Source organism: Corvus hawaiiensis, chromosome 9, assembly GCF_020740725.1.
Source record: "Corvus hawaiiensis isolate bCorHaw1 chromosome 9, bCorHaw1.pri.cur, whole genome shotgun sequence".
NCBI classification, from domain to species: Eukaryota; Metazoa; Chordata; class Aves; order Passeriformes; family Corvidae; genus Corvus; species Corvus hawaiiensis.
The window spans coordinates 1546136-1562668 of NC_063221.1; the positions used below are offsets into that span (position 1 = coordinate 1546136).

Below are 16533 nucleotides of genomic sequence, written 5' to 3' on the forward strand. Positions count from 1 at the left end.
ACAAATTCCCAGAGGAGACCCTGGGCAGCCACTGGGACGTGCCCTGAGGAGACCGTACCTGTAGCACCGATGGCCACAACCCTCCTCATGCTGCAGGAGGCAGGTGGTGAGGGGGTGAGAGGAGCCAGGCTGAGCCAAGGTCCGCAAGGCCACGGCTGCGATGCCCACAAGCGGAGAGGAGAAGTTGAGAAGCACCGAAGCCACCTGTGGGGATGGGTCCTCCTGGCTGTGGGTCACATCGATGACGAGGGGGTTGTGCTGACACGACAGCTCATACATCCCTGCGAGACAGGGCAAAGAGAGAAGAGACTCGCCCAGCTCCGGGGATTTGCTTTTGGCTCACATCTGCGCCCCCCACATGCCAACAGACCAGCTTGGAGGGCAGAAGATCCTGCACGAGGGGCAGGGGACAGCAGTGAGAGATCACAGCCGTGGTGGTGGCTCCGGGTGTCCCTGCTGGTGTCACAGCCCACAGGCTGCTCACCTAAAGAGCGGTTCCGCCCATCGGTGTCAGTCAGCTGGACGGCAACCACCGGCTTGTGCTGCTGGCTTGGGACAGTGCCAGAGGAGGCCAGGAAGACCAGGAGAGAGGTGGGCACTGCAGGTCTCTCAAAGCAAACCTAGGAGAGAGGGCAGGAGAGACTCTGAGAGCAGAGGCACACCAAATACAGCTTCTCAGATCCCATACAGGTGAGAGAGAGAAAGAGCGAGAGCAGTAGGACAGCAGGAGCGGGCATAAGGGGTCAGAGACCCTGCAGGGCTGCAAATGGGTGCAAAGGTGGGGGCAGGGGAGGGGGAAGGGAGGGAGCCAAAACAGTCCTTTCCCTCCTAATTTCCCTTCTCCCTTTTGCTAGCCTTCTCCTCACCTATTCAGTCCCACTTTGACATAAATTTACAGCATCTTCACAGCATTCACGTTTGCTACTCTTTAAATTGAGCAAGACCCAGATAACCTCTTTCCTGGTCTCCTTTCACCAGGCTCTGACTCCCACCCTACACAGAGCTGGCCAGGCAAGCGAGGCACCCAGAGAAAACAGCTACCAGCCTTACCACCAAAATATTTCCAATTAAAAAACCCCAAAGCCCAAGAATGTCCCCAGTACCCACTGATACGGCAAACTGTCCACCAGCCAACACGTGGAAAGGTTTGTGGGAAGAAGCCCTGCCTGCTGGGAGAGCCAGCAACTTGCCACTTGTCTACAACCCTGAAGGCAGCTAGAAGTAGCTGGGACTCTCATGGTATCAGTCATGGCAGAGCACATGTTCTTTGGAAGTGAGAAGACAGAAATGTTTTTCTCCCCCACCCTGGTACCCTCCCTTCCCCCCAGTGCCGAGATGTGTTTTGATCAAGATCTGCCCAACACCACGTTTTTGTCGAGTGCTGGCGTGAAGGAAGCCCAGAAATTCGAGGCAAAGGTGTATTTGGAAAGAAGACAAGTCCTGGCCAGCCAGGCACAGCCCAAGGAGCAGACTGTGGGAATGGAGGGGACAACCACGCAATCTGTGATGGCAGCCTAGCCTCAGGGTGGTTTGTGCCACGTCAGGCATTGTTCACGCATGGGAACAGGAGAAAACCTTGGGCTCCAGCCCAGGGGTCCCACCCTGCAGGGAGGTGCTCAGCAGCAAAAGCCCTGCGAGAGAGGCCCCACTGCTGTCTCCTCGCTCCCTTAGCCAGGGCTCGCTCACTTACAGGACTGACCTGGCTGCAAGGAGTGGACCAGAGGGCTCAAACATTTTTATTTGGTATATCCCCCTGTCTCCCTTGGTGAGGTAAGTGGGGGAAGAAGGAAAAGAAATAGGAAAGCAAGAAGGGAGGAGAAGAAAGAGAGAAGAGCCAGCAGTGCTCACAGACAAGGAGCACCCCCCAAGACAGAGCTACAGCTGTGATGCCCCAAGGACCTGGCTGATTTTAACCCAGCCTCCAAGCGTGGTCCCTCAGGGGAGGAGAGGTAGTTAGAGAAGTCAGGTGAGGCTTTCCCAGGACTACATCTTGGGGTGGAGAGTTCAGTCCTTCCCTTTCTACAGTACATCTGCATGAGGCCGAAAGACGCTGGCCCCAAGTTAGGCCAACAGCAGCTAACTTGATTAACATCCCAATCCTTTTCAATACATATTATGTGCTTGGCCACAGCAGGCTATCTTCTTAATTTTTCTCCCTCCCTCTCCCCCTTTCTTATTCAATTTCCTGCATGACACACCCTGACTTGCTTACATGTGATTTTGATGTCTTTCCTCGTCAGATGCATTAAAAAACTGAGAACAAAGCATGGCTGGAGATCTGCAGATGGTAACGATTCCCACGTGCAGACAGACCCGAGGGGCACAGCAGATGCTCCGTTCGGTGGCACAGACACACACACACCTCTGGCCCCCGACCTAATCACGGCACGACAGCGAGCGTGGTAAAACACCAGCACCGCTTTTCCAGAGCGGCTGTGGGTCCCTGGAAACGCTCAAGGTCTGATGGAGCTCTGAGCAACCTGGTCTAGTGGAAGGTGCCTCTGCTCATGGCAGTGGGGTTTGAGCTAGAGGGCATTTGAGCTCCTTTCCAACCCTAACCGTTCCACGATCCTTTGAGCCAGCCTTTCCCTTGTTCGTTGGTGCCACCTCTTCAGAAACGATTCCTGCCATCTGATGAGTTTTGTGGTGCAGCTCTAGCCCGGGTGACACAGGTGCAACAGCTGTAAGATGGACCTGGCAGTTGGCAGGCACCAAACACGCCCTGCACGTGGGTACACATGTGCATCAACAGCACCATTCCTGTCCGGGCAGGCAGCTGTGCTAGGCAAATTGTCAACAAAAAGCTCTCTTTCCTAACCCAATATGTTACCAATCAGGCCAACTCTTAAAAAAAAAAAAAAAAAAAAAGAAAGAAAGGCATATTTATTACTAGTCCATAAATAATTTTATGGGTGGAAAATAATAGCACTCCTAGAGAGAGCACGGAGAACCAGTAATGAAAGTCTTTAGTATAAACATCCACAGAGGAAGAGAACTGACCACAAGCTCCAATAAAACTGTAACATGTTTAACCCCTGCTGAGAAGTGGAAAGCCAGCTTTCATCTAGGTAAGGCAGAGGGGGAGGATTACTGCTTTCTCCTTAGCAAAGGAAGGAAGGAAGGAGGCACGTTTGTCATGGCCAGAGACTGCAGCCGGAAAGTGGGTTGTGAGCACACAGATGAGGAAGAGAGGGAAAATTGCAAGAAGGTTAAAGAAAGTTGCTTTGGAGAGACAGAGGACCTCAGAGCAATACCCGTGTTTATATTGACTCTGGTTTGATGATTCACCGAGCTGTCTGAGCATCTTGGGAAAGAGGCCTTCTCCAGAGAACCTTGAACTAAACAGGGAAGCTGCCCCTTGGAGCACAGAGGGAGCAGCATACCAGAGCCTGGCTTTCCAGCAACACGAGGCAGCAGCCACAAAACCTCTAAACTGTGCCTGTGGTCAGAAACCCAACACTGTAAAAATCCCAGTGGCCTAGCCCTCAGCTCTCCTCTGTCCCTCTCCTCTACCTGCTGGGACAGAGGTGTTTGACCCTCCCAAGGGCAGCCCCCTGAGCCCCTGCTGGGCTGTAGGACCAGCCTCTTGGGGCGTAGAAGTGCCACCTCTGGTCTGGAGTCAGCAGAAGGACCTGTGTGCCACAGCTGATTGCTGTGGGCTTGGGGTGCTCAGGACCCCTCAGGATGGCAGAGGGCATCCAGCTGCCCTCTGCTGCTCTTCCCAGCCATGGGGACCCAAAGGCAACTAGGACTTCAAACACAGCCTGTGCCTACCCTTGGTGGGTGTTAAAGCACAGCTTGACTGGAGGGAAGGTCAGGAGCAAGTTGTTTCTCAGCCTCGAGGCATTTCTGTGGTGTTTTGGTTTCATGCAGTCCTTCTCCTTGCAATCTGCCCCAGGATGGGTTTGCTGTTCACAGTGGGAATGGGGCATCTGTGTAAGATCCAGACACAGGATTTAGGGGTTTGCAAGGAGTTCAGTAGGACATGAAGCACTATATGAGTAGTTTTAAAAGTTGCTCTAGCTCCTATGCGACAGAAAAGGATGGGTTTTGTCACCAGTGCTGAGTAAAGACAAACAAATCCTTTGTGCCTGACCACATGCCCTCACTTACCTTGAGCCAAACCCCCTCATCACCCAAGAGCATCTTCTCATTCGGGTCCTGAGCATTCTCTGGGCTGGGAGCACAGGGAAACCAAGCAGCCTGCAAAAGGTCCTTTGGCACCTCATGGAGGCGGGATTTACACACCTGGAAGAAGAGATTTATGTCAACCCAGAAGGCTGCAAGGGAAGGAGAGAAAAACAGCACCTACAAAACCTCAAGGAAGATTCAACAAATGTTGAGAAGGACCCCGAGGTGGCTCCTAGCATGAAGACAGTTAGGATGTGGCTTCCTAAGTGACATCTCACTGCCCACACAAGTTAGGATGTGGCTTCCTAAGTGACATCTCACTGCCCACACATGTGCACAGAAGGCCTTTAGCATTTTTGGAATGCTGTAAATGCATTGTTCAAGCATCTCGTGGTGCCTGCGGGGCTGAGTAGCAAACAGTGAGCCAAGCTGTGAGCTGGTAGTGAGACCAGGGCATCCTGATTTTGGCTGGGCTCATGAGATACAAAGGAACAATTCATTTGCCTGAATAACACTCTTCTGTTCCATTCAATGCCCTGTGGCACCCCAGACAGCTCCACAGGCCTGGCAGACAAAACCTGGGAGATACAGGTGTCACTGTCAAGGAGCAGACACCTGAACCCAAGGCACCTCATTAGACATGTATATCTGCGCAGTTTAATCATGCTGCAGGTCTCAAGAAGATTGTTCCTCATATCAAGTCAGTAGAAACACACGTGTAAAGGGCTAAATATGATCTCTTTACATATTTCTTGCCTTTCTTCAGCCTGCTAGGAAAGAACATACACACCACGTTAACACCGATCAGGCAAAATCCCCTCCAGGCTCTGCTCCAAGGCCCATATGAAAGATGGGAATTCTCCCATTGATTTTTCTTTGGCTTCAGATCAGAGGGCTTGGGAGCACAGTACAGACGCTGATGTGTGCGTGATTTCATCCTTTCAGGCCCTGACCTTATAAGGTATTAGACTTACGGGATTTTTTTTTAAGCCAACAGTGGGACAAGTCACACGCTCCAAGTTGAGCGTTTGGCTGGTGGGATGGGGTGGTCACTGCTCAGTGAAATGCACGGCTGAGGGAGCTGCTCCCTGCCAGGATGAAGCACCTCTCCATGAACTGCGGTTCCTGAACTCAAGGCCTGATGCAAGAGGAGTGTGAGAAACGCCCAGGTCCTCCACTCACTCCCTGGCCGGGAATGTAGTAATCAATGAATGCTTCCAGAGCTGGTTTTGTTTGTGCCTTCCCCAGCAGAGACTTTCCCAGAAAAGTGAGTGGTTTTGGTTTGTTCTTGTCCATGCCTTCACTCACCTTCACAACAGGCTCTCCAGTGACCAAGGAAGCAGGGCAGGACTTTGCATCCTGCTGGGAGGCGTAGGCTTTCGCTGCCCACAGATCCACGTATCCCTCAGGAGTGTATGGGCCACAGTCCAGGATGCTGCTGGTCCTCTCGAAGGGCTCACACACACCGTCCCCGTCGTGAACGTAGCACAGGCTTGGCTCCCCTGCAGGGAGAACGGGGGTGAGCTGCTGACAAACCAGGCTCCAGGCACTCACACCTTGTTACAGGAGGTTTGCAGTCTCTTTAGCCTGGGGTTTTCCCACCACAAGGGCCTGACAAGATCCGTAGATCACTCCGGCTGCAAATCCAGGCTCTGTTGCGATGAGGTGCATCGCCCTCTGCTCCAAGGAGCAGGGTGAACTACGTACAGTTCTGACTCCTACCTCGAAAGGAGTCAATCCATTGGGACCTGTCTCAACCCACTTGGACTCACCAACACAGTTGAAGCCTTTTTCCTTTTTACACTTCCTGGAACACCCATCTCCATCCAGCAAGTCCCCATCGTCACATTCCTCCTCCAGGCTCCTAAGAGGGCAACAGCCAGATGTATTAATAGCACCTTTGACTCAACACCCCCGTGCTCCTGCCCAGTCATAAGCGAGGAGCCTTGTCTTGGTTCTTTGTCTGCACAAGCAGTTCGAAAGGAAGAGCCACACGTGGAATTAAATAGACAAGAGAAAACACCTTGCCAGGGGATAAAAGGAGGTTAAAATCACAGCATTTGGGAGCAGACATGATTGTACTGTGACTTTCCTCTTAGACCTGAGGCAAGAGCTATGGGAGAATGGAAGAAGTAGAGAACTAAGCATCAGGAAGATGTGTTGCTGGAGAAAGCAAGTGTTGGAGAGGGCAGGAGATTCTGAAATGGGGCTGGGGTTTCACTGGGAGCTGGAGAAGGAGGTAGAAGGGAGAGACAGAAGGTTCCTCTCCCTTTCCTCACACTGCTAAGAAAACTGGTTTCAAATGAAAGTGATCATGAGTATCCTAGAAGTTGAAGTCTGTAGAAGCTAGAATACGAAATAATTATCTCCCAGGCAGAGCAGCTGAAGAATTGGGCTCTCTCACCGTAGAGGTGGTGCATCCCCCACAATTTGGGGTCTCTGAGCAGAGACTGGACAGCTCTCTAAAGGCACCTCACCATGTGGGACTGCACTTGTTGCAGAATCTACTCCTGCAGGGCCCTGTGTGAAAAGCTGCACTGCCCACTGCCAAAAGCAGCTCCTTCGGGTCAGACTCTGCAACAGCTCACTGAGATGGGCCAGAATCCAAGCACTGAAGTCAAGAACAGAGGCTGTTCAGGCCGGACCCCTCAGGGAGGGCATGCCTCTCGAAAAGACCACCTCCATCCCCTGCGCACGTGGCACCTTACAAAACGCAAGCCCTACAGCTCGGTCTGCTGCGGGGATTCAGTGCAGCATCCTCAGCTGTGTGCCTGTGCGTGGAGGACCCACCACCTGCCGCTTCCCTCTGGGGCAGGATGACCTGACAGCTTACAGAAGCTCAGCTGAGATCTTGAGTTTTTCGACTTACGTGGTCACCTTGCCGTCCCCACAGTAGGGCGTTCCATGCACGTGGACGAGCGGCGGGGAGGCTTCTCCCGAGGTTGTCCCAGAGACCACCTGCACCTGGTAGCGGTACACCTGCCCAGGCACGACTTCCCTGCAGGAACAGGGAGAGAACTTGAGGGAAACAGCAACGTCTGCAACACTGAGATTTGCTCGCCACAGCTATAGATACCACGTGCGTGTCCACGCAGTATCACAATCTGACATGTCTTCATACTCAGCCAGAGGCAGAGCATGTGGGAAGAGAGTCTTTTAGGACACACTGCTTATTTCCCAAGGGTTTTAGCTGGGGAGAAGCAGCATTAGCTTGAGTAATCATTTTACTGGTTCTATTGATGGGAGAAATGTTTTACTGATTGTATTGTTGGGGAAAATGTAATTTTACGGGTTATATTGATCGGGAAAATGTTTCTGGGTTTAATGAGCTCCTTCTAAGTTAACCTGGGCTCGTGCACAAGGGTTGTGCTGGCTTGGTGGGCCTGCCACACGCCTGCTCAATGGCACTGGATGCAGTAATTCCCAGTGCAGGGAATTTTCCCAGGAGGAAAACCAAAACAGAGGTGAAACCATCCAGGGGTTCCAAGACACAAGACACGCGGAGGGAATCAAAGCTGGCTCAGACACCCCCTCAGCCCAAGACAGAGCAGCCTGGTGACTCACGTGTCGACAAACTGGCGCTGTGCCTGCAGGGGGGTGGCAGGGGACCCGTCTGCAAACGGGGGCTCACGGAGCAGCCGGTACTGGATCAGCCGGCAGGCCGAGCACAGGGAGCTGCGGGGCATGGAGCTCAGCAGGGCCGTGTCTATCTCCATCCTCTCGTCAAAGGTGTAGATCTTAACCCCAGACATCTTCTTAGGGATATTGAGCTTCACAGTAAAGGGGACGTCACAGAAGGTGTCCAGGGGGCCCAGGTGGATGGACTCCCCCTGCTCTGTCAGGATTTCAATGTCAGACAGCGCCTTGGGGGAGCCCGTGGAGAGGTACGTGGTCCAGAGGGTGAGAGAGTCGGGGTAGACGGGGTGCAGGAAGCGCAGCTCCAGGATGCAGCCGTCCGGCTGGGGGCACGGCACCGTCATGTTCATGTCGTACAGGTGCAACTCCGGGCTCCAGGCCTGCAGACTGGGCTCACAGGGCTGATCCACGTCAGGAGGACCTGGGACAAGCAGGAAGCTGGTGAAAACCAGGGGGCAAGCTGGCTTCAGAGGAGACCCACAGGGGTGATCTTCCTCACCCATCTCCAGTCTGTAACTGCACACCCGTGTGGGTTTTCACCCACTACAGGCATGTCCTAAACTGGTGGCACCTGCCCTAACATCCTGGAAAGCAATAATCCCCCCTGGTTTCCCAGCTGCTGGGTACTTGCACACATACACAAGGCTGAGCAGGTCTGGTGTCTCACAGCCCTCTCAGATGGGAACAATGGTATCCACATTGCAGCTGGACACAGTGCCACGATCCAGGGACAGCCTGGACACAGCTGAGGAGCATGAAGCTTTGCTCTGTAGTCCCACAGGTGCAGAAATTTTGCCAAGGGCACCTGAATGCTCCAAGCAGAGCAGAGACTGAAGCTTTGCACAAGCACATGCCAGAACATAATCAGGAAGGGACCAGGTCCAAAGCAGGGAAGCAGGTCTGGAAGGCTGATTTTCCAGAAGAGCCTCCAGAGCAGTGCCCAGGCTAACCTCAGAGCCCCAGCCTGCCTCCCCTGACGGTGGATTAGCACTCAGCAAGAGAAATGGAGTGCTGGCCTTTCAGACCCAGAAAGGATCACTGGAATTTATCATTCTGTAGTAGAAATACCCTTGTCTTCATTAGCCACTGGAAGCATTTCTTAGGGCCCAGCACCAATTCAAAGCCTTCACCCATTTAACACAAGTTTCTGAAACCCACAAACTCTCTCTTTTTATCAGAGCAAACAAGCACTTGTGATAACTACAGACACACAGAACCATGTCCTCCGGCTCTGCGTGGTTCAGCAGCAGCACATGCACCTCACACAGCTCCCAGGATCAGCTCCCCATGTCTCCTGCCTCCTCTGCCCTGCTCTTGGAGGAGCTGAGGCAGCAAGAAAAGCCCAGCAGCTCCTATGGCAGCTGTGTGACCCTGAAAGTCACCAGCGTGCCCACAAGGTGGGTCTCTAAACCAACATCTGGGTCTCGGCACAAGAGAAGCTGTAACGCCCGGCTGCTGTTCGCCTTGCTGGGGAGGAATGGGCTGCCCAGGGCTTGGCACAGACTCAGCACAGAGCTCCTCTTGCTCTCTTTGGACAAGACTACATTAAAGTCTGCGAGTGTCCCTGAGGTCCCACAATCTGTATTTTAAGCTCGATTTCAGTTACATGCTCCTCCTCCCTTTGGTCAGTACCTCTCAACAACACCTGTCTGAACAATGATTTGGGTTAATATTGGTGTGCCAGTTGGTTTGTCCAAAGCCAGCTGGCCATTAATTACCAGGTTTCTCCTGGGCACCAAGAAGTCCTTCCTGCACTACAGAACCCCTGCAAAGGGAAGACAACTGATTCTCTAAAAGAAAAAAAAAAATAAATAAAATTGTTTTCTTGTACCAGCAAGATTCTGTCTGGGGATTCACAGACAGCAAAAGAGAGGAGACATTTTACCTTCTGCTTCTTCTGGGGTCCAGTAGCCAGAGGAGTCGCAGACCCGCGGGGAAGAGGCCTCATGCACGTACTGGCGGAAGGTGCCGTCCTCGGCACAGCTGTCACAGAGCGTGTCCTGCTCCCTGCTGACAGAGCACAGACACTGCCATGTCAAATCTTCCACCCACGCCTGTCCAGGTGCCGTCAGGCAGCACGGTGGAACAGCAGAGCTAAGGCCTCAGAAACTCCCTGGCTGCAATAAAGCTTCTTCAGAGACAGGGAAATAAGGGTGGCCCTGGGACAGGCTGGATTTCACCTCTCCTCTTCTCCATGCTCTCTGGGTAGTCTTGGATGAAAAACCTGTCCCCTCCCCGCCAGTCAGAGCGAACAGACCCCACACTTCCCAGGGCAATGCCTCTGGACTAGAGTGGGTGCAATTAAGGCTCTTTCTGCTAAACCCAGAGTCAGGTTTTGGCTTCCTGCATTATTTTAATACAAACCAGTCACAACAATGTCAATTCCTGTGCTCTCCAAAAAAGATAAAGGCCCCTTTCTATTATCAGGGCCAGTCTCAGCCACTTTCCTTGACCAGTTCATCTCAGGGGACGCAGGACTCCCACAATGGATCAGCTCCTGAGCCAGTTAAGAGTGACAACTTGGGACGGCTCAAAAGTGCCTCCCCTTACAGACCCATGGTTTCCTGCTCCCAAATCACTTCATCCCCCAACAAAGCAGCTTATTTGGATGACTCAAGGCTTGCCAGCCCTCAGAGCCTCTCCTGTCTGTGGGGTGACTCTTGCACGTGCTCTTGTTACTCCTGAGCAAAAAGCCCATTGCAGAGAGCACCCGTCCTTTGAAAAGTCAGCAAACACCGACCCAAAAATGCCCCAGCTGCCTTCAAACAGCATTTTCCTTTTAATTACAAAAGACAACTTTATGAAGCAGCTTCAAAACAAGTTCAAAAGCTCTTTATGTATGTGCTTATGATCCCATAAGCAAAAATACATATATATATATATGTGTACATATATATATATATATATAAAGTCTCACCACCTAAAACCTGGCGGAAACTGAAATATTTTAGTAAGAGGGGCTGCTGAACAGAGACACTGGTGGGTGTATCCAGGTCTTGGTGGCTCCCTTTTAGCGGGGAGAAGACAGCCAGCCTCCCAACACCCGTGGCCATGCACTGCTCACCAGCCAAACAACTCTGGCTCCTTGGCATCATTTCTCCGGCTTGAAAAGTTTCCTGACTTACTCCCAGTTAGCTGCTCTGCGAGTCCATGACAGCGCTGGGAACGAAACCCAGCTCTTGTGGTTCGAGCTCCCTGCCTTAACCACAGGGCTGCATTTCCTCCTGGTAAATAGCTACTTTATACAATAAGTGCTAAATTAAGCTCATTTTTCATTCCCTGATTGCACTCTGGGGTTTAAGAGCTGGCTTTGCCTCCTGATGCTCTTTGGCTTCCCCTCCCGGCACCCCGACAGCAGGAAGCTTGCAGGAGAGCCCATCTGCCGGGGGGCCATCGCAGCAGCCTGGCTCCTGTGCCTGAGGGCTCTGCTGGACACGACCAGGGTGGGAAGGGGATTGGGGGTCCACGCCACAGAGACCCCTCGTCCCTTCTAGCAGGCTCCCGTGCAAGCCGAAGCGCACGGCAAGCACAGCAGCCTCACCTCTCGTGGAGGACACCGCTGATGGGAGGCAGCCAGTAGATGCTGAGGGAGTCCTGTGTCTGCCCCGTGACCATGGGAGGCATCGGGATGGGCGCCGGCTTCTTGCTGTGGCCCCAGCGCTGGTAGACCAGGTCCAGGTAGCAATGCATCCGGGCCACCTGGTTGGGGGTGAAGCTGTTGGTGCAGTCATCGTCTGCGGGAGAAGAGAGGCCGGGCTGAGGGTCGGGGCACGGCGACACGCACTCTTCCCTCCTGGCCAGACGTTTCTGGGCACTTCTTCTAGGGAAGGCTGGGAGGCACCAGCGGGCGGTGGCTGTGCTGCCGGGGCTCTGCGGTGTCGTGTGTCCCCGAAGCCACAAGATGGCACTGCCTGAGCAGCTCCGCGCCCCTGCACCTGCCCGGCGCCAGCGCCGACACCTGGGCAGTGCCACCGCCCGCACCGCGCCGCAGGAGCGCCAGCGCCGGCAGGGAAGCGCTCCTCCGGCCCCCGTCCTCCTGCATGCCAGGAGAAACACCAGCCCCCTGCGGCACGCCTTTGGGAGCCACGCCAAAAGGGGTCAGGAGGTTAATAATTAACAACAACAACAAGAATAAAAATAGCTTCAGGACTGGAGAACAAAGGCACACGCAGACAAGAGCAGCCTTGATGCATGTCCAGGGACCCACCGGCCAGAAGGGAGGGATGGATAGAAACAGCCCGAGGGAAGAAAGTGGCTAAGAAGCTGCTGCAAGCACTGCCTGCCACATCCCAACACATCCGGAGGGACCATGTTGGCTAGGGAATGAGGGAAGGTACTACTGGCAGAGGTGGACGGGAGGGAAACCCAAGCTTTAAGGAAGATGACCCCTTGTGAGTCCCAACAACGATGACTCGGTACCTGTGTAGCTCATGTAGTTGTTGAAGGGCGTCCCCGTGAAATGTGTCTGGCCACAGGTGTCATTGGTGGGGTCGGGATCCCGGCAGAGTTTACTCTTTGGGGCGGGGGCAGTGTCGGCACAGAGGTCTCCGGTCTCCATAGATGGAGTGGTCTCCCTGCAGGGATCGTCACAAGATTCCCGCTCGCTCACTCCCTTAAAGACGTGGTACAGCCCCAGGACGTGTCCCACCTCGTGGATCATGGTGTTGGTGTGGCCGGGCATACCGTAGTAAGCAGGGTTGAGGACAACTCCGCCTGGAATTGCAAGTACAAAGAGCATCATTCCACGAAAGGGACAGTGGACATTGTCATTACTCACCTGTGAGAGGTGAAACTCCTCTCATTGTGCTTCCAGGCCACAGACAAGGGGCCAGATGGAGACCCAAAGATGGGCATATTCAGCTTCTTGTAGGACAGGAAGAGGCTCCTTTGCCCTCTTGGATTGGAACATCGTGGGTGGTTTTTCTTCCCCTCCTACGTTATTCCGCCCTCAACACCTTCAATCATTTCAGCTACCGTTTCCATCTGCATCGTTTTTGCATGGCTGTAATTCCGTGTCTGCTTTGGATCACACAACTCCACAGGAGGTTTGGAGCCAGGGCACCAAACCGAGCCGTGCTGTAACTTTACAGGGATCATCTTTCGAACCAGAGGACAGAAGTCCTTCCCTGGCCTAGACAGGTGTCTGAGGCGGGCCAGCTCCCACGGCAGGTGAGGACCATGAGGTGCTGAGCAAAGTCCCGGCACACCCAGCTGTGCCAACCAGAAGCCAGCTTCAGCACAAACCCATATGGAGATTCACGTGCACTGCCCCCGGCCCCTGCTGAGAAATCACCCACGACCTATGGCTTCAACCTCCAAACCAGACTCTGAGGGGTAAACTATAAGTCTCATGAGGTGCTGTTGAAATCCACTAAACTTCTACCACAAACCTGACCCAAATTCAGTGTATTTTAGAGTGGGATTTCCCAAGACACAGCTTCTGAAGATCTCTTCCTCCCCTTCAGAGGGGTCTGCATGTGAGCAAGGTGCACCAGGTGAACCCAACAAGAGCCTCACAAACCATCACAAACCTTCTCCTCTTCACTGGGGCACCCCAACCCCTGACTCAAGGTAACACAGAGGGGCAGTTCGCCCCCAAGCCAGTTTGGTGCAGGTTCAGCTGTCAAAGATGCTGGAGCACAGGCACAGATCAAGTCCCCCAGAAACTGTCCCGGAGCTGCCACCTCATACTGAGAGCAACAGCATGGAGCTGGACAGGACCCATGGTGATCCTGCCCTAAACTGACCTGTGGCTGCAGGACAAGTTGCTTTTCCTTTCCTGTGAGCCCGTCTGTGATGGGAAGAACAAGGATCAAGGATACTGACAAAAACCAGGTGGAACAGAGCCTTCCCTTTGCTCACTGCCAGCATCTCCAGCTCCTGACCTGGGATGAACACCCTGTCCTGACAGCTCTGTACCACACCTGCTAGGAAACTGTCCACAGAAGGTGCTCAAGAACAAAACAATTGGCTTCACTGGCCTCCTTTTATTTGCCTCCTTTCTTTTTTGTCCAGATTAAAATCTCTTTGGAATCTCCGCATTTTTCTCCCTGTTTTGAGGTTTTTCACTGGCCACTTCAAGCCCCCCTTTTTCTCTTCCCATTTTCATGCTCCATCCACTTTTCCATGCTGCTTTAGAGTGGAGGAGCAAGGGCTGGGGAGTAACAAGACAGGGGCGCTAAAAGCAGACCCCAGTGTGTGCCCAGGCTGACTCCAGGCAACTCCTCCATGTCTCGGGAGGCTGTTTTTACACAACCGCTTTTAACCCAGACAGCTTGGATGGCAGCGTGGTGAATAGTTGGCTCCGGCACAGCTTGCTCCCTTCTCCTTTGCAGGGCCCTGGAGGATTTACTGTGCCAGCTTCCTCACAGCAGAGCCTGTGCTACTGCATCTCTGCTGATGAGCACTGCCCTGCCAGCAAAGTTGGAGCTGGCAGGTGGCCACAGCGTGATCCTGTCTCCAGCCACACAGACTGCTTGAAATCTGCTCCTGGATCAGCTCCGTGCGCTACCGACTACCTCATGTCCTCGAGGACGGGGCATTCCTTCCAAGAGAGCGTTTTCTTCAGATCGCAGTGTCTCTGGCAAGGCACCAGCAGGTCTGGGACTCCTATGGGGGAGCCATGCTGGGTGAACACTGAGCTGGGGGCTGGAAAGGGACCTTCAGAGATGCCCTGAGCAGTTCTCTCCCAAGCCCTTCCAACAAGGGGTGAAGAAATAAGGGTGGCGTCTTCTATGGAACATCCTGCGTGTGTGGCCCATGGAAGGGCTGAGAGGCACCACTGACCTGTCAAGTGGCACCGCTTCTTAGCTCAAAATTCATGTTTATTGCTCTTCCTTCCCACAGCGTGGATCTTCTGTCCAGGGCTTGAGGCAAAGGATGGGTCACAAAGTAGCTGCAATTCCCTTTCTTCCTAGTTGTGAGACAACAGAGCAGAGGACTTTGCATCCCATCAATCAGCTCTTGACCCTTTAGTTGCCTGGAGATGGGTCACAAGAAGGTACAGAGGTTGAAAAATCCTTTTGGGGACCTCCACGTTCTGTGCTGTCAACTCTTAGGTCTCTGGAAGCCATCGCCCTCTCAGTTACCACCCTGGTAAATGCTGTAGATAGCAAAGGGCATCCCATTGATGGGAAACCCAGTGGGCACATAAAAAAAAGAGCCCTGCTTCTCATTTCAATCAAAACAGGGCATGAGAGAAGAGAGAAAATAAAGAAAAGGCATCTCTACAGCCAAACCCAAGCCTGAGCAAGGCAGGGGGGCTGCCTGCCCAAAGGTCTGAAAGGAGGAATGCACACACAGAAAGAAAATAGAGTTCATAAACAAGTAAATGAGACGTGAAAGCACCGCACGCATCCTGCAGCAGTAACCACAGGGAAAGGGGCTGAGCACCAGGGCGCAGGGGGCCCTGGGACCAAGCAGCCCAGCCCTCCTCCCTGCGGAAACCCCACACTCTTCCCATGTGGTGAATAAATGGGATTCCAGCACAGGGAGGCAGAAAACTGTCACAAGAGAGGGGTGCCAAGGCCGGGGTACCCTGTCTCCTCCCCTCCTCTCTGCTGGCTTCCCCTGTCCCATTCCTCCCCCACACTCCACAAGGACGACCATATTTTTAGTACTCATTTTAACAGCTAATTAAACGGCAGAATTAGAAACAGCCTGAGAACTCTGCCTTCCAGAACATCCCTATCCCTTCATTCCCTGTCCCCACTGCTCCCTGATGAGTTGGGAGGGCTCCCAGCTTCGGACCAGGAAGTTCTACTTCCCCTCTGCAGGATCCTGGCTGTGAAGGCAAGATGTGGAATTGTTCACAACATCCCAACAGGACCACCTTCCCCTCTCTCTCCACTGCAGATCAGGCATTCCCTTCTCACCTCTGCCTCCTCCTGCCCTGGGAGAAGGGTTAAATTGGGCCTCCAGTGCCTGAGAACCGGCTCAAGGAGGTTCACAAGGTCAGCATTTACACAACAAAGCTAAAAACTTCCATGTCCCTGTGGTATCAAGGGGGTCCAGCACTCCGAGGCAGGTGAACCAGAGACTTCTTTGGACTTGCTCACCCAGCCAAGTCCGGGCATCTGGAAAGCTTCAGGTCTGGCCCCACAACACCTTGTCCCTCCAGGCCAGACCTGCCAGCTGCACGACCTGCTCACGTCCCCAAGGGCAAGCCTCCACTCTGAACACGCAACAGGAGATTCCCAGCCCACCAGTACAGCCAATGATCCGTGCTGGTGTAGAGCGTGCTCCTCCTTTACTCACACAGCCCTGGAAGCTCCTGCTCCCAGGACGTTCTCTGCTACCAGCCAGGATCAATGGCAGTGCTGAAGGACTCCCAAAGGAGCCAAGCCATTCCTAGGTCAGGGCTGTCGAAGAGGACATCCTCAAGTGACCGCAGGAGCTTTAAACAGTGAGGCACAAAGCTGAACCTGCACTGCAGGGCCAGTCTGCCCCAAGCACTGAGTCACAGCAATTAATGGAACAAACCCATGACAGTTAGTCAGACAGGAAGATGGCCATCGCCTAAGGTACCTCGGGTGGAAGGGCTGGCCCTCCTTCAGGATCCACTGACCTCTGCCAGATATGTGAGCTGGCCTCAGCTTATATAACTACAGAAGGTATTTATAACATCAAATGTTCACAATTCCCTTGCCTTTCGACCATGTTTATGCAGTTCACATGCAGCTACACATGAAGTTTAAAGCATCTGCATTATTACATTGCTGGGTTTTTTGAACAAGGCTTTCCACCACAGAAAGCTAAGGTTTTGTT

The 16533-nt window shown here is 53.3% G+C and overlaps 1 protein-coding gene across 1 annotated transcript in view; it reads right to left on the reverse strand.

Moving 5' to 3' along the window:
- PAPPA2 (pappalysin 2) overlaps positions 1-16533 on the reverse strand; it is an 87594-nt gene that overhangs the window by 39797 nt on the left and 31264 nt on the right. The window contains exons 4-13 of the mRNA XM_048312421.1: positions 12187-12480; positions 11309-11501; positions 9653-9774; positions 7696-8188; positions 7001-7129; positions 5904-5995; positions 5440-5633; positions 4114-4248; positions 485-620; positions 59-281 (exon numbers count right to left, since the gene is read on the reverse strand). Of these exons, the coding sequence (XP_048168378.1) occupies positions 59-281; positions 485-620; positions 4114-4248; positions 5440-5633; positions 5904-5995; positions 7001-7129; positions 7696-8188; positions 9653-9774; positions 11309-11501; positions 12187-12480 (2011 nt within the window). The remainder of the gene's footprint in view (positions 1-58; positions 282-484; positions 621-4113; positions 4249-5439; positions 5634-5903; positions 5996-7000; positions 7130-7695; positions 8189-9652; positions 9775-11308; positions 11502-12186; positions 12481-16533) is intronic.